This window comes from Chelon labrosus (assembly GCF_963514085.1).
Source record: "Chelon labrosus genome assembly, chromosome: 22".
Taxonomy (NCBI): domain Eukaryota; kingdom Metazoa; phylum Chordata; class Actinopteri; order Mugiliformes; family Mugilidae; genus Chelon; species Chelon labrosus.
In genome coordinates this window covers 5,697,507-5,715,528 of record NC_140355.1, presented here as the reverse complement: position 1 = coordinate 5,715,528, position 18,022 = coordinate 5,697,507, and the positions used below count along the sequence as shown (strand labels likewise).

General features: G+C 39.5%; 2 protein-coding genes across 2 annotated transcripts in view; one reads left to right on the top strand and one right to left on the bottom strand.

Annotated features, from left to right (window-relative positions):
- Window positions 1–18,022, bottom strand: part of vsig8a (V-set and immunoglobulin domain containing 8a) — a 62,108-nt gene that overhangs the window by 21,293 nt on the left and 22,793 nt on the right. The window lies entirely within an intron of this gene.
- The window catches only part of LOC311508052 (putative flavin-containing monoamine oxidase A), a 36,158-nt gene that overhangs the window by 636 nt on the left and 17,500 nt on the right, over window positions 1–18,022 (top strand). Inside the window, exons 2-8 of the mRNA XM_084572670.1 lie at window positions 1,355–1,442; window positions 1,787–1,967; window positions 2,451–2,565; window positions 3,221–3,378; window positions 6,227–6,316; window positions 9,651–9,735; window positions 16,641–16,741. Of these exons, the coding sequence (XP_084428796.1) occupies window positions 1,355–1,442; window positions 1,787–1,967; window positions 2,451–2,565; window positions 3,221–3,378; window positions 6,227–6,316; window positions 9,651–9,735; window positions 16,641–16,741 (818 nt within the window). The remainder of the gene's footprint in view (window positions 1–1,354; window positions 1,443–1,786; window positions 1,968–2,450; window positions 2,566–3,220; window positions 3,379–6,226; window positions 6,317–9,650; window positions 9,736–16,640; window positions 16,742–18,022) is intronic.

Genomic DNA, 18,022 nt, shown 5'->3' with positions numbered 1-18,022 from the left:
CACGCATTCAAAAAAAAAAAATCTACAGGACTGTGTTTTCTACAAGACTAGTATTAGGGCCACACATGAAGAAAAAAAATATTTTTGCCATGACGAGATTAAACTCGACATTTCGAGAATAAAGTTGAAATATCGTGGCGACTTTAATCTCGACATTATGTCTTCTCTGCATTCTTCCAAATTTGTATGATTTCTCCTTCTGAACAGACGAAGTTTTCGGCACAACCTTTTCAGCGTCCTTACCATCACCACACTGTGGTTCTTCTGCGCTAAAAGAGCGAGGATTTCCTTATTGCTAAACCCGATTCTGAAGTACAATTTGACCAAACCCGGGCCGCGGACCGGTACCGGTCCGTGGGTCATTTGGTACCGGGCCGCACAGAAATAATAAATAACTTCAATTATTTCCGTTTGACTTATTATCTGAGTCTGAATGATGTTTTATTTTGAAAAATGACCGGATTCTCTCCATTACATCCGTCTATGACTCACTCTTGACGCATGTCAAGGCCTCGAGACCATAGATCACGTGATACGTCCCGAGATCGCAAATGACTGGGGCCTTAAACTAGCCTGGCTCCGCCTGCCTACGTACCTCCGCTCATTTGCATTCCCTACAGTACTCCGTCTGGAATAGCTTGATCCGCTAACGTTTACTCCGGCCAACTGGTTGGCGAACCAATCAGCGAACAGAGGGCGGGTCTGAGAGCGATTACGTTTCAGTTGCGCGCCGAGTTTGAAATGTTTATACGAACAGAGACGGATATACTCGAAGCCATTCGCTCCATTTTGGATATGCTTCCTGGCATTACAGCACTTTTATTCCAATTTCGCGTCCTTAATTGCAATGGGGGATGGTAGAGGAGCGATTTGTTTACTTGTTGCGTTCTTGAAAGCGGAAGTACGAGGCAGCAGAGCCTGAAGGCTCCGGCGCATAACATACGTCATTACCAAACGTTAGTGATTGGTTAAAGGAACTCCGATGATTTTAAACCTCAAACTGTGCCCTCCCACCAGGAAATAAACGTTTGCCAATGGAGCTAGGCCAGACTCTCTGCGAAGTCAGAGAGTCTGGTATCCAGGCTAGCCTTAAACGTCTGTTCGAGACAACTACTCTGCCGGTGTTCTGGTTTAAAGTCATGGCAGAATACCCCGAGATCGCAACAGCAGCATTGAAAACGCTGTTGCCATTTCCGACATCTATGTGTGTGAAGCAGGGTTTTCTGCAGTAATTTCAACTCTATTCTCGAAATGTCGAGTTTAATCTCGTCATGGCAAAAATATTTTTTTCTTCATGTGTGGCCCTAATACTCCGTCGTAGTTTTGACTAAAACCTATCTGGTGTGCCATTTAGATCGTGTGGGAGGTCGCACAGTGTCCTCTGAAATACCAGCAGCCAATGGTGTTGATAGCTGGGACCTTGGAGGGCAGTGGGTCGGAAGGTAACCTTGATCAAACTTATATTAAGTCATTAAATCTAAACTGACAGAAAAGGAAAACCTCTCTCTTGACTGTGTGATACTGACAGTCTTCTGCATGAACACGTTCAATGAACAGCAGTGGTTATGATGTTATGCCTGATCGGCGTACATGTCTATGTGTAAAGTGAGTAAATACTTAAATACTTTCCCCTTTGATTCACACATAATAGAATTAATACAAAGTGCTTAACAGTTTTCCTGCGGAATAAAGACGACACAGTTGTTGTAATGCTATTACCAATTTGGGAGTTGTTCACATAGCATGCATTAGCTTTCAAGGTTCTTCTTTCTACTTTCTTCTTCAGCACCCAAACTCACATCTTGGGGCTCATAAAAGAGCTAGGCTTAGAAGTCTTCCCGCAATTCAACACTGGCAAGAAAGTGGTTCACCTAGGTGGTCCAACTTCCAAAGTTCGCACCTACAAGACCAGCATCCCTGCCCTATCCCCACTGGTGCTATTGGACCTCACACAGCTCCTGTGGAAGGTGAGACTATGGCCATTCAGACCAGTTTTCTCCAATGCTCAAAAGTGTATGATCATCTAACCCACTACAATTTTCAGAGAACAAATACTAAGATAAGGAGGCGTTTAATTAATATGTTGTTTACTTGTGCATATGTAAGAATACAGTGACATAAAACGGTATAATCTAGATTCTTACCATGCTGGCAGCATCAACAGGATTCAAATGGATATATTAATGTTATTTTGCCGTGTACTTTTGAATTGATGGCACAAGAGCGCATTTATCATGCTGCACACAAGTACGTTAAAAATAACCAGTCCAGGATAAATGCTTAGAACAGCAGCAGGAATCAGAATGTGCTGGATGTTGGGCTTGAAAAGAATAATCATATTTGCAAGCCTTCAGCTATAATTTTGTTGTTATCTGTATCAATGGGATGCTTTTAGTTCACAGTGGTAAACCTTTTGTGGGTGTGGGTGTGATGATGTACTCTGCACATAGATGGACAGACTGTCTGCAACAGTATGTGTCCAGGACCCTTCAAAGACTCCCAGGGCTGTGGAACTGGACAGCATGACCCTGCACTCATACTTTGAGCAACATGCTTGGACAGCAGGTCAGTTTAAACTGTAACCTACTCACCTCCTCCATCATTATCGAGAGAAATTCTTTGACATGGTGTTGGTCAGGCCCTGTTCACCTGTAGCTGGAGTGGTCCACTTCTGGGAAAAACAAGACACTTGGATGCATATTAATGCCAAATGTGAACAAACCCAGAGTAACTCACATCTAGTCTTTAAATGGGAAAAAATTAAAAGGGGCAAAAATGAGAAAAATGTGATATATTACACTACGAGGAGGAATGACATGCCCCAAAATCAACAAAGGTAGAAAGTTGTGATGCATATCTCTGGGAATCTTGTCTGTCTCTACCCCATGTTTTCTGACAATCAATAGAGATTTTAGTATCTATCTGTGGATGGGCCTCTGGCCTAAGAACCATAGTGGTATTTGTAGATATAAATACGTAGATACAGTTATTCATTCAGTAACTACATTTATTTTAATGAAATCACCTGCTTGTAGCATTCATGTATGAACTACACAGGAGTTGCAACAAAAAAAACCCCAAAAAAAAACAACCAGGCATGGTCTCACGAAATCTTGTGGGAAACACTGCGGCTACCATGGTACAACTTGAAAGAGCACTGTGATCTCAGGGTAATGTGTATTACCACATGTGAGAGTAAATATTCATCTCTCCATTACAGAACTAAAAGAGGAAATGGAATTGTGTAGCAGGTCTGTTTTTGGCATGGAGCCATCCCAGATGTCCTTCCTGTTTTTCCTCATGTACGCTGCAGCAGCCGGAGGGGTACTGGCACTTCTGGAGAGCACTCCAGGTTCTGCTCAGGAGTTCAAGATAAAGGTGCACAGCTCATATCATAGCCCTGACTGCATGTTGTTGACTCAAGTGCTTTTTCAATAGATTTCTTCTTTACTTCAATTAAACTTAGCATTCATCCCCTCAGCACAGTCTGCACATCTCATTCCATGCCCCAGCAAACACACTGTCCTTTCTTTGTCCTCAAAAAATTGATTGGAACCATTTTAACACTTGAAGCTGTGGTCTTATATTGGATTTTTCAACTTTTCTATGTCCTCCCTCAGTTTGAAAGTTGTGACTCCACACCGATCTCTTTCTGTGCTATTGCCTTGGAACACTTTCTGTCTCCACATACTGGTAAAGAGTAAAAAAAAAAGTCCTGTAGGCCAAAAAAGCCCATAAAAGCTGACGGTTAAACAAGGCCTTTCAGAAAATGGTGAGAAAGCGTTTTTTTTTTTTTTGTTTTTGAAACTTACGAATCGGCATATTTCCTCCACTTTTATTTAGTCGCAGCTTTTTGCTGGTGATGGCTTTCCAGCTACAGGACCTGCTTCTCATTTATTTATTTTTTTCTATCAATGAATACATATGGAATCTTCTAAACAAAAGTGTTGAACAAACCAGAACATGTTTTATATTTTAGATTCTTCAACGTAGCCACCTTTTGCTTTGATATCAGCTTTACACATTCTGCGAATTCTCTCAGTCAGCTTCATGAGGTAGTCACTTGGAATGGTATTTGGTCTTGAAGAAGATCCCAGAGGTATTGAGCACTTGTTGACTGCTTTGCCTTGAATCTGTGATTCAACTCTGGCTAAACCATCACAACTGGGTTTCGGCTGTGTTATTGTGGAGGCCAGGTCATCTGACACAGCACTCCATCACTCTCCTTCTTGGTCAAATGTCCATACATAACCTGCAGGTGTGTTTGAGGTCATTGTCCTGTAGAACGACAAATGATGGTCCAACAAAATGGAAAAATCAAATGGGATGGCATGTTGCTGCACAATACTGTACACCAACAGTGTCACCAGCATAGACTGTATATTAGGGATGAACCGAATATTCGGCCACCGAAAAGTTTCGGCCAAAAATGGCCCAAAAGTGCATTTTAAACATTTTATTTTGAATTTATTTTGAATTTTATTTTATATTGTGCATTGTTGAAATGTGCTAAATAAATATTTTCGTAATTTTGTAATTGATTTATTCTTTGAAACATTAATATTAATTTATGCAATTGCAATGCCTTGATTTTAATGAGGTTAGTACACAGTCATAGTAATGGTTCTAATAATTGTCATAACAATTTCTTTCGAAGTTTCGGTTTTCAGCCTTGGGTTCTTCATTTTCGGTTTCGGCCAATAATTTTCATTTCGGTGCATCCCTACTGTATATAAATATGGACAATGTGCCGTCACTTCCTTGCATTGGCAAAACTGATGCTATTTTCTTGGGGATACGGGCGACTTTGGAGCCAGAGTCTGCACAGAGAGTGGAGCCGTGATATTCATGACCCACCCAGACTCATGCCAGACTCACTTGTGTTTTTGTTTAATTAATACTACCTGCTCTACCTCTGCCAGTTAAAAGGTAATGTTGGATTACACACTGTACTTGTCACATCCTGTTTCTACAGTGTCAAATAACTAACTAAAACTACAAAAATTGATTCTTGAACATGCATCAACATGTTTGGCTTAATTTTTGAGGAGCAATTCCACTGTCCATCTTTATACCGTCTATGGTCACCAGCAAAGCACCCCGTCCTCCATGCTTCACGTGAGAACACATGTAGAAACCATCTACTCAATTTTTCTACATCTAGCAAAAACATGGCAGACAGAACCCAAAACCTCACCACACTACATATTTCTACTTTCTTTCTTGCTTTTCTTGGAACAAGCCAGTCTGTTCTTTTTGTTGTTCTTCAATAGTGGCTTCTTCGCAGAAATCTGACGGCAAAGGACCGATTCATGCAATCTTCTGTGAACAGTTAATATTGAGCTGTGTTTGCCACTTCAACTCTGTGAAGCATTTATGTGGGCTCTAATCTGAGGTATTGTTACTTGCATTTTCTAAAGGTAGTAACTACTGAGAGCCAGTTCCATCATAGTGTTTTCATAGTTGCACTTAAGGATACATTCAAAGTTCTTGAAATGTTCCCTAGTGACAGACCTCCGTGTCTTAGATAAATGATGGACTGTTGTTTCTCTTACTTACATACCTGTTTTCTGTAAATGACTGTGTACCAGCCCTACATCTGCACAACATAATTAATGGTTGAAGGCAAGAAATTCCATTAATTCACTCAACAGGACACAATGAAAACCTGTTAACTGAAAACCATTTCAGGCAACTACCTCATGAAGTTGACATGAAAGAATAATAAGAGTACAAAGCTGTCATCAAAGGAAAAGATGGCTGCTTTGAAGACTCGAAAAACACATTTTGCCATTTTTAATACTTTTGTATTCACTACATCATTCCCTATTTGCTCCTTAATAGTTTTGATATCTTCAGTATTGATCTGCAACATAGACAATAATAAAAATAAAGGAAAAAAGCATTGAATGAGAAAGTTTGTCCAAACTTTTGACTGGTACTTCTATGGGCATGTCAGTGCCACAGATGAGGTGAAGGACTCAAGGCAATTGTTCCTGTTGAAAACTATTTACAATCAGCTCTATGGCATACGCAAAACAATGACAACGCCATTTCCAGAAAAACCCTCAATTACCTGTGCACCAGAAATTAAATGTTTGCTTACATTTGGTGTGTTGGCAAAAGACTTTAGTTTAGGCAAATGAAATAGGTGAAATATCTGTAGGGGTTAACTCCAAGTACTCTGCTCAGGCTAATTTATATTGTGATATCTCTCTCTCCACAGGGAGGCACCCAACAGCTTTCTGAGTGTCTGGCAGAACGTGTTGGGTGGAAGAATGTCCGTCTGGGTTCTGCTGTGACGGCCATATGGCAGGTAGAGTACAGTAGCAGCTCACTCAGGGATTGATGAGGCGCGACACAGAGATAACAGCTTCCTCAGTGGGGAAACAGGCCGTCTCCTGTGAAGGCACTGTCTGTTCCACCTGAATGCCTCCCCTATCCACAGCTGAGAGACCAAGAAGGCACAGTGTCCCCTTAAGTGCATTGCTCCTCATCAATTTAATGCTTTTTTCCACTGTCCGTGTCAATTTATATCAATATCAGGGGATATGATATAAAAGTTGACTACTGATGAATAAATAACGGTGGATTATAGACCTTAAAACCTAGCTAAAGAAAGAATTACATAAATAAGGAGATGATCATCTGAACAGTCTGGCAAATAGGCAACTATGCTAATCAATTTATGGTCAGCAGATTTAACTGGCAGCAGCCTCTTAAATGTTCTTTTTCATGGTAAATTAAATATCTTTGGGGTTCTCCCTGGGTTTGGGGAATTGTGATTTGTATTTCGCAAGCTTTTCCGACACATTATAGTATACATTACTGAACAAAAGTAATCGGCAAGAGTAAATTAAGTCAAAAGGTATAAGGTAAAAAAAAGCTCCCAAAATGGTTTCATAGCTTCTGTGATAATAGATTCAATATATGTGGATTTCAGACAGCAAAGTGGACAGAACCACCGATTTCAAGAAATCATCTTGGGTTGTGGGAAACTATGAGTGGTATTTGTTTTCTAGTAAGCTTGATAGATCAGTAAAAGTACATTAAAGGATGATGAAACTTGTTATTTGCAGCACTACTGTAATTTAATTTTTCTTAATTGAAAAGAATTCACTGCCAGGGTCACTTGCTATAATAACAATAAGAATGAGAAAAAGGGACAAAAGAAGTGGAGGATGTGTTTTCTATATCACTGTTCATGTACAGGGTCACTGGAAGCTATAGCATTATCCTGGCATACACTGGGTGAGAGGCAGAGCACACCCTTGACATTTTTCCTGTTTATCAAAGTGCTAAGACATATTGACAGACCAACACATTCACACTGACATTCACAGCTATGGGCAATTTAGAGTTTCCACTTCACCTAAGCTGAAGCAGAGCAGAGAGAGCAAACGCACCCCGACACAAGGAGAACATCCAGCCTAACACAGATGTCCCAATTGGCGAGCGTGGGTTCACACCCAGGGCCTCCTTGCCGAGAGGCAATAGTGCACACACAAATAAAAAAAAAAACACCTGTTTTAGAGAATATAACTGTTTGTGAAGGAGTTTTAAAAATTCATCTACATTTTGAAGAATTAGAAAAGAAAAGATAGGCCATAGTTATAAGAAAAGTTACTCTTTATATGAAATTAAAGTAGCCTGTCATACAAATAATAATACAAATAAAGTAAAACGAAGAAAAACACTGAAATACTCACGTGAGGTTAATTTCCCCTCAGACATTTTATTTATTTTTTAACATCAAGTTTAATGCGTGAGAAGTCTTCCAAAGACTGGTTTAACAGTCGGCTCCTCCAATGCATTTTCATAGTTTGTTTTTGAGAAAGCAGCTTTACAGGTGTTTATTGATCCGAACATTGTTAGTACACACATGACCAGTGTCTTCAGTGTGTAATACTTGGGGACAAACCAAAAAAATGCAACGCTACACTTGATGGACTGACTGACAACCTCACAAATATGAAGCCTAAAATATCTAAATCATCCCTAGTGGCAGTACAGGTAATATGAGTCTGACAACACTGACAAAGGCTAAAAAGGAAAATGAATATAGCAAGTAATAATATATTACTTAGGATCAGTGTTGGGCACGTTTCTTTTAAAAAGTAATTAATTACAGTTATTAGTTACTTCTCCCAAAAAGTAACTGAGTTAGTAACTGAATTACACCACTATAAAAGTAACTAGTTATCAGAGAATGTAACTATTGAGTAAAAAAAAGTTTAAATACGTCTAAGAATAAGATTTTTTTTTCTGAGCTAATGTACACTTCACGTGTACGTTCTTGCCCATTACCTCAATGAGGTTAAAGTAGTACCTATACTTCCACCTTGAAAACGGCAACTTTACCTCTGAATGCTCCAAACTCTTCATTGCTGCAGTTTATCTCTGATCGCTTGTGTGATACTGCTATGCGCCCATTTGTGTGTAAACAACACCTGCCCAACTGAACACTGTCCTGCCATTGGCTTACCATCTTACCCTACCTTAGACTATCATCATCACTTCTGCGGCTAACATCTTAGTGCCAGATACCACAGCACTCCTTCAGGGGTCTAGTGGAGTCCATGCCTTGATGGGTCAGGGCTGTTTTGGCAGCAAAAGGGGGACCAACATAATATTAGGAAGATCAGTGTATATATTGTGGTAATTTCAGAAGTCACAGTTAAAGACTGAAATTGTAAGTTAATGTGTGTGGGGTTGCCACCTTTCAACTCAAAATCCCAGGCATCAATCTATGAACTGAATGCCTTGTAGGGCTGCAATGACCCGTGAATGTTATCTACATGAATACATTTATTTGCATGGAACATGTTGATGCGTTGCAGCATTTACTGAACAAACCCTAACCCAAAAGTCCAAAGTGAGGAAATTCATTAAACAGATATCCTGATACTTGAGAATCCTTTTGTTATGAATAATAGGGCTTTAAGTAAGGCTTGAAGTTATGCATAATTAAGGGGTGGTCATTTTGACAGACATGTGGGGGCAGTTACACTACCTATAGGTGGCGTCACAGAAAATTGGTCCATCTTTATATACAGTCAGTGATTTCAGACAGAGAACGCCAGGAATGGCACTCATCTGTACAGCAATTTTGATGTAGTGGCCTATTGGACCCCCAGAATATCTGGGAATATGAAAGAGAGCAAGTAAGAGCTTACTACAGTGAGCCAACATCAAATAAATAACGATGGATATAATACAATAGCAATGCTAAATGAGCTTTTAAGGTTTATCTGTAAGCAGACATTCATTTAAATTACTGCACATATTTTGAAGCATTTTCTTTCTTTTCTGATTAATTTATGCGTGATGAATGAACAGAGATAAACAGCGATGAGCTCAAGAACAAGTTCTTCAAGGACTAAAGTTTACCTTCCATAACAAGAATTATATAACATGTCTGCTTAGCCTTAATGGTAGGCAGATGAACAGAATTTGGTTCAAAAGATAAGTTAATGCCTAATATTGGGTAAGTTACTTGTAATGTCTCCAGTAACAAAATTTGTTGAAAATCAGTCAGCAAATTACACTTCTACAAGGCTCTACTATACTAAACAAGATTGAATTTACTGGAAAATCTGTGCAACTTGCATATTAAATAAATCTGTATTTCTGTTTATATGTTTGAACAGGATGCTGAGTGGGCCAGGGTGATGACTGCCACCGACACCTTCTTGTGCAGAGCCGTGATCGTCACCTGCCCCCCTCATTTGGCAGGTCAGTGTGCGTCTTCCACCCCTGTCAACTCGCTAAATGAAATTCTCACTGATGCAGAAGGCAAATATCCTCCTCTCTCATCATGTCTGTCAAATGTGGCAAACTGTGCACCCATGCAGATAAATCTATGATTTCCCTAAATCTGTTTTGGCTCTGGGGTGTGGCAGTCACTTTGGCTGAAGTTCATTCTGTCTGAGGTTGGGCCCTGGGCTCGGGAATTGCCTGGATTGGATTTTGAACCAGAGCAACAGTTAATGCCAAGACTTTAACTGGGGGCTAATGTGACATTGGCTATGGTAGATGTGGGAAGTTGGAAGTGGCAAACACATCATTACCAACCTTTCTGCAATCAACCTACCAAGCCGGGAAAAATATGGACCCGAGCAGTTATGTGTTTACTGAACCAATACACATCACATTCAATGGCGTGCTGTGTCAAAAATGAAAACTTCAGATAAATTAACAATATACAGCTTGAGTAAAACATATTTAAAGCCTGAGAAGAACTTACATCTGATTTAGGTTTTCCTGAGAGCATAGAAATTGGGATTTTCCATCAACTACAGTGTAAAATAGTTTTGCCTTTGATTTATGTCTGGATTTAATCTTAACCTTTGATCATTGGTTAAGAGACGCACTACGACTGGAGTGGATGTTGGTTGAATTTTAGACTGGAGTCAGGGTTGGTTTTGCCAAGTAAGGTGCTAAAGCTGAATCTGACACTCAGGCTTACTCTGGGTCTGTGCCTATTTGAAGTAAGCTGGCAACACATCTGTCACTCAAATCCTCATACTCGGAGCCATGGACTATGGCCAGGATTCCTTAATGAGACGGGTTTGAGAGCAGTGTTGAATTATGCAGTACGGCTTGCTCTTGCTCATATGCCACAGTACCACACTTTGGCCTTCGAGCGTAGGGAGGTTTACAGGCAATCTCAAAAGCCAAAGTCAGGCAGTCAGTAACTGATTCTTAACCTCTCCCAGAAGAAACAGGGATAAATTAAAGAGAGAATTGCTACTTAAAGTAATCTGTGTGACAAGTTTCCTCTTAATTTTACGGAAGTGGGTAAACCTGAGCAGCTTTGCAGTTAGTGGAGGAATGCAGGAACAAGACAGGTGGGACTGATGCTAATGACTCCACATAATTCCAAGCTTCTCGTGGACACTTGTGCAGTGTTTACTGTATCCCTTTGATAGTTGGTTCTTTTTATTACAGATGTTCTAAAACGTCTAATCAATTCTCAAGTCACTTGCTTTTGAATTAATCACTGGGCAGCTGGATAAATAAAAGAAAACTGAAGACTTTCTAGATCCACAGGGTGCCTGGCATCCAAAGACATGCCACTGAATTCCAACACATCAAACAATGCTGGATATGAGTTGTGTGTTGCCCAATATATCACATTTGTCCCGCTCTTGGCTCCTGGATTTATCTTTCCATTTATCTATCCATCTTTTATAATGAGTTCCGTCAGTTGTCTTTTGCTTTTTGTTACCGCTTCTCTCACTCACCTCCATGATTTATGAACTGTTTGGTCTCTCTGCATTTTGAGATTGCTGTGCATGAAAAGGACCCACATGGAAATGAGAAATTTTAAATGGATGTGTTGCCTTTGGAAAATGGGGACACTGGCGATGTCGGAGTATGTGGATGTTTTAGTTTGTTAAATAAGCGGCCGAGTTCATTAATTCTGCGACGTCATGAAAATACTGAGTAACCTTTCACAGCATGTATTTGAAGTAAAATGCATTTAGGCATATTGTCTAGTATTAAGCAACAGTTACAGAGACAGCTTCGCAGATGCTAAATTAGTTTCAAAGTGTTTTTCTGTCTCTCTATATCGCGTAGGAAGGTCCTGGCAGAGTATGCCGTCTGGCTGTGAGTGCACATATGTGTCTATGTGGGCACGTGCACGGGTATTTATTGTTGAGTGGGTGAAGCTGAAGTTTTTGACAGCAATTGTTAAAGCCACTGTACCTGACTAAAGGGGTTTTTTATCTGATTGCAACTGAACTTGACAGTAAGCCAAGCAACATCTATCTAAAGCCTATTTTCTCACAGAGGAGGAGCTGCTGTAATGACAGCAGGCTTGGGCAGTGGTGAGGAAACTATTACACCTGCCACTCACAGTTTGTCAGAACCTTGTTTACACTAGTAAAAAAAAAAACAGGTAAGAGGTGCATTAGCATTGATTTGCTGACTGACACTGTGTGAGCCAGGATTCGAGGTCAGTATCTGCTGCTTTGTGAATGAAACTAATGGAACCTAATTTAGGGATTGAAAACATGAAGAGGGAGCTAATGTCATTGTGAAGATAATTAACACAATGTGATTTTTATCTTGCCGAGTTCAAACTCAGGGGAAAAGAAATTGGCCATCCCTGTGTATTTAGCATCCCTCCTGGTGAGTAAAATAGCAAGCAATAAGGAGCAGACAAATATAGTTAACGTGGTTTGCCAAACTGCCAAAAGGACAGACCATGCTTAATCTTGTCCTTTGTGTTTAGAGGTTGACCAATACTGGATGTTTGAGCTCGACTGTGATATTAATATTTGACTGTTTAAAGGATGATAATATATACTGCCAATGTAAATACACTGCCTGGCCAAAAAAAAGTCGGCACCTGGATTTAACTAAGCAAATAGGTACGAGCCTCCTATTGGATAATTACTGCATGGGTGATTATCTTTCAGCTGGCAACAAGTTATTTAACCCTAACTGATCCAATGAGTAGCTTCTCATTTCTTAAACAACCATGTTGAAAAACACATCCCACATGTTAGTGTGTTTGAGAAGGGTCAAATCATTGGCATGCATCAAGCACAGAAAACATCTAAGGAGATTACAGAAACTACTAAAATTGGTTTAAGAACTGTCCAACGCATTATTAAAAACTGGAAGAACAGTGGGGAACCATCGTCTTTGAGGAAGAAATGTGGTTGGGAAAAAATCCTGATTGACCATGATCGGCGGTCACTTAAACATTTGGTGAAACTCAGGGCTATGTTTAATAGTGAAAGTAAGAGTATTTCCACACGTATAATGCAAAAGGAACTCAAGGGTTTGGGACCACTAATCAGTGAGGCTAACCAGAAAAAAAGGCTTAAATTTGCTAGGGAGCATAAAGATTGGACTCTGGAGCAATAGAAGGTCATGTGGTTTGATGAGTCCAGATTTATCCTGTTCCAGAGTGATGGGCGCATCAGTGTAAGAAGAGAGGCAGATGAAGTGATGCACCCATCATGCCTAGTGCCAAATGTACAAGCCTGTGGGGGCAGTGCTATGATCTGGGGTTGCTGCAGTTGGTCAGGTCTAGGTTCAGCAACATTATGTGCCCAAAGAATGAGGTCAGCTGACTACCTGACAATTATTTATTCTTCGATGCCACAGCGAATGCGTGCTGTAATCAAAGCTAAAGGCGGTCCAAAGAAATATTAGAGTGTGTGATTTTTTTGGTGGCGACGTTTTTTTTTGGCCAGGAAGTGTATTTTAAAGGGCTGTGACCAAGATCTATACACAGCGGGGCATTTGACCAGTTTTATGAAACATAGAAGTTGCCATGGTTGTCTTTCTCAATCAGCTCAAACACATTTTTTGTCATTACTGTTAATGACAGACAGTGGTCCTTCTAACAGCAAAAGGAAACACCATCAAATCAAATGCATATTTTTTCCAACATATCATTCTTCACTCAACAAGCATTTCAGGCTGGTTTGCTTTTATCATTTATAATAGATAAAACTGTGAAAACCTCACAAGGTGTGTTCCAAAAGTTAGAAATGTAGCAGCTGTCAGGTTTGTTTATTCTGTCCAATTTATGTACAAAAACAACCAATATCCTCTTTTTCCATTCCAGCAATGTCCATTGTGAGCTAATGAGTAGAGTACAGACCGAAACACAAAATCTCTAACGTTAAATAACATAAGATAATACAGATAGCACCAAATGGCTTTCACTCAGATGCTGACTAAGATGATGAGTTTTCATGGTAATCAAATGAGTAGACAAAATAAAATATGTCCTATTACAGCAACTTAGTAAACCGGTTAAATCAATTTCTAAGCTAATAGTGCCAACTTTAGCCAAAACGGTCGCCTTCCTCCAATCTATTTTCTGTTGAGAGTAATTGCAGAAATTATTACGTAATGTTGGAAGATCAGTGTGTGTATAGAGAGATGGGGGAGGCTGTGCCCTTCTACTACTGAGCCTTCAATTTCAATAAGTGTCGAGGGGCTACGTAGGTAATTCAATAAAGAATCGGTGATGTAACGTGCCCAGAGATGGAGACCTCCATCTTAAACATTTGGATTAAGTGGTTGGTGAAGAGTGCTGCCTAGCTCTGATGGGCTTACAGATTTATGACAGTAAGGGCTGCTATTTTTTTTTTTTTTTTTTTATAAATGGCATCCATTTGTCATTATTACCCGATTTTCTTGAACTGGAATAAGTATGGCTACCTGCCCAGGAGCAAGGTCTAAAGGAGTGACATTTCTTAATTTTGAACATCATCGTGGAGCATCAAGCCTATTGTGAAGTTTTCCTTTTATCTCTTTTCACATGGAATTATGTTTGGTCACACACCAAGTAAGAGATCATGTGTGTCGTTACTTCTTGTTCTTCATAACAAGCTAAGTCATATACTGTGCACTGATTTGTTGAATTCTTCAAAATAGATGAATTGATTTCACAGCAAACAGTAATTTTAAACAAAATTTTAGTTAGATTGCAAGGTTTTGGTATTTTCATTCTTTTAAAGTTTCTTTGCATCAGTTTTTATAAATTGCCATTCAGAAGCTCCATCTATGAATCATCATCCCTTGGATGTTATGTCTTGATTCGAAAGGCTTTTCATGTTTCGCCTTTCTCATCCCTCTGACAGTCAAATTCAACTCAGTGCCAGTGTAGTGTGCTAAAAGTTCAGAGTGTGAAAGTAATGGAAATTTTGAAGCCCCTTGCTGACGGCTACCACAGATGTGACTCGCAGGTCAGTGAAAGAGGATATTGAGGAAGTAAGGTCAATGTTGCCAAGAAGTGGATTCACAAAAATGAAGTCAGCCAGGATCAAATGCTATACTATTTTGAAAGAGAAAGTGAAATAAAAACAGAGACAGACTGAAAGACTAGAAGAAAACCACTCTGGGGGGAACGGCAACCCACAAAGTCAGAGTGTTTAGGGTCAGAAATTAGCATTTACCCAGACTGCTTTGGAGCTCTGAAACACTCTTGAACTTTGAACTGTTTCACAACAAAAAAAAAAAACAAAAAAAAAACACACACACACACACTGAACTCTTTCAGTCTGTCAAACAGGGGCACTTTGACTGACTGCCACCATAGAACTTGTCCGTAGTTATAAATAGCACTCACAACACTGACTAGACAAGAAGCTGAAATGTGTGGGACAATATACTTTTTTATGTCACATAAAATTTGGTGTGTATTTGTCATGATATTTAAGCAAAAGACAAAATGTTAAGTCTGCTGATGACACTAGAGGAAATGTCAGGGCTTTTACAAAGGATTCCACCTCTGGAGACGAAGACAGTGAACCTACTGACAGCCTTCACTAGAATCATGGTGCAAATGTACGACATTGCTGCTGACCACTAGGTCAATAATACCAAGCATACCATTTGATTTGCCAGTAGGTGCAGTTTTAACTGTTAAGTTGAGGATATTTTGCGACATTTCAAGCAGCTCTGTAAATTCTATTGTCAGACAAGGTAAATTCCTCAGTATTTATGCCAACACCGGGGTTTGTAATTTAGGCCACCCTCCCATGTGCAAAAGTTGAACATCTTAAAAAGTACAAACGTGGAATTTGATGGATGTCTGAAGAATGCATGACTATAGCCTTATTTTGTCACTACTACAAACAGCTGGTAGCAAGCATTTATCTACCCATCTTTTGAACACATATTTATGTACAAAATCTCATGTTCTTTAATTACATAAACTGCCATCACAGTCAACATGTTTATTCAGATCTAATGATTTAACTGTGATGTTGAGTTGTGAAGTTCCACCAAAGTGTCGCAGAAGATTTATGCACATATGAATGGATTATAGTGTCATCACTGCACTATTATGTTCAAAAGAGTAAGATGCTAGACTACAACTTATTTAGTCAGTCTGAAAAATAATGAGGTAGCAGGCATTTCTTACACTTGACTTACTTTAGTGTCAAAACAAGTAGTATTATGGATATGACACCACTTGACAGGTCTTATGTCATGTGTACAGTGCTGTCATTTGAACGACGAGGTGACCATGTCAAATGAGTTCGGAGCCACTTATCATGCTGCGGTTTTTCAATTTTACTGCTTCAGGCTCATCAACTTTGTTTAGCATTAAGGACATTATTTTGATGTTGCTGACAGGTCCTTGACAGTTTCAAAATGATGTTTCAAATCTTTCAGGGGTTCATTCGTTAAAAGCCTGGCTTTTAGCCAGATGTTGCTTCACTTGCCAGAGCAAGCACAGGAGCAAGCCTGGCTTCTCTTCGTGTGAGACATACACTACCTAACGGTACTGACGATTACTTACTGGTTACTTGGCTTGTCTCATATGAGTGGCAAATGGAGCTTTTACAGATGTAAGTGCTGTGACTAGTACTCAGGAACCAAGCCACAGGCAGCATTAGGTCATGAAGATTTATTTCCAAGCCTATTAATGCTAGTCAGTGTTTCAAAATAAAACCACTCTGATCAATAGAGGAATTAGCTCAAGTGTGCTATTCATCTTCATTTATTTTTAGTTCCCCTTTACTCTCTTTCAAATAAAGTATAGATTTTTATATTATAAGCACACCAGGTGAGACTACTCGGAATGTGATTTATTGATACTAAAAATGACACACAGTGCAACTTTTTAGATTCACGGTGTACCATTGTTTCCTCACCAGCAAAGATCCACTACCAGCCAGCCCTGCCCAGCCAGAGAGAATTCCTTACCCAGAACATGCCAGTGGGACACATGATAAAATTCATTATTACCTACCGCACGGTGAGTAACAGAAGAACACAACTGAACAGACGCTCACATGATTAAGGTAATGAAGACTGGAATGTAGAAACATCAGAAACTAGAACTCTTTGTCTTATAATATGCTGAGTTCTACATATATCTCTATAGCGGATTCCAGAATTTGAATAAGCCATGCAAAGGCTTTCCATCAGTGGCATCGGGATAGGTGTGAGAAAATCGCTTTCAAACGTGTATTTGGTAGGGAGCAGCCTGCATTAGACCGTAATTGACTGACTTGACGCAAGATTATATATCTCAGCACTTTGTACAAAAGAGCTTCCAGCACATGAAATTTGATTTGTTTAATCTTCTCCATTTTGCATTTTACAACCACACAATTAATTAACAAAATGCCTGTGCACCTTGTTAGTAGATTAAATTTGTCAACTGTAATTAACACAAAATCATTAGTGCTAGTGCAAACACTTATTACATTAGTGCCTTGACAAGATGCATTTGGATGCTGATTAACCCATGGAAATATTGGTCACTGACTGAGAATGTGGTTTATTTCATACTCTCATCTTTGTCCTGTTTCTGTTATTAATGACTGAAGAGCTTACATCCCAGATTGCAGTTATGAGTCGCAGCCCAGGAGGCAGAGCACCCATGGCTGATATATACAAAAATTCAAGGCATAATTATTAAGGACAACTGAAATTAAGAATGACAATAGAGTGCTTAAATACTGATTAAAACGTACAGACAAAGCATCCTACTGGTTCAATATGTCACTGGGAGGTTTGTTTTGTGTCAAACCCCTTACCTGTCGCTGTCTACTGCCTGTCAAATAAAGATAAAAAGCCTAAACAACTATATAAGAAAATAGGTGCAGACTCCTGTTAGTTCTGTGGATCCATCCTTAAACTTGGCTCTGCAGGAGCCTCACCACTGCTGTCGTGCGGTTGCACTTTGAAAATGTGTGTGCACTGCACTAGTGTGAATGTGAAAAGCTCTTTAATGTCTTAGGGAGTCGCAGAGCAATCTTGTGTTCCCTTTCAAACACATATCTCACTTTTACTGAAAGTCTTATCCTTTCTATTGTTGTAGACACATAAAGGTGTGAAATCAGTGCCTCCGTTTCATTTCTGTATTTTATTATTATGTCAAGTTTCTATTCAACTCTGGCCTTATCATTTTTTTGATGCAAGGCAATTTTATGGTAAGAAAATGCCAATTCACTCGCAACTTATCCGAGTTAAAGACAGTAGCTACTGGAGCAGATTGAATAAATTTATTAACAATCAGATCTGAGTCCAG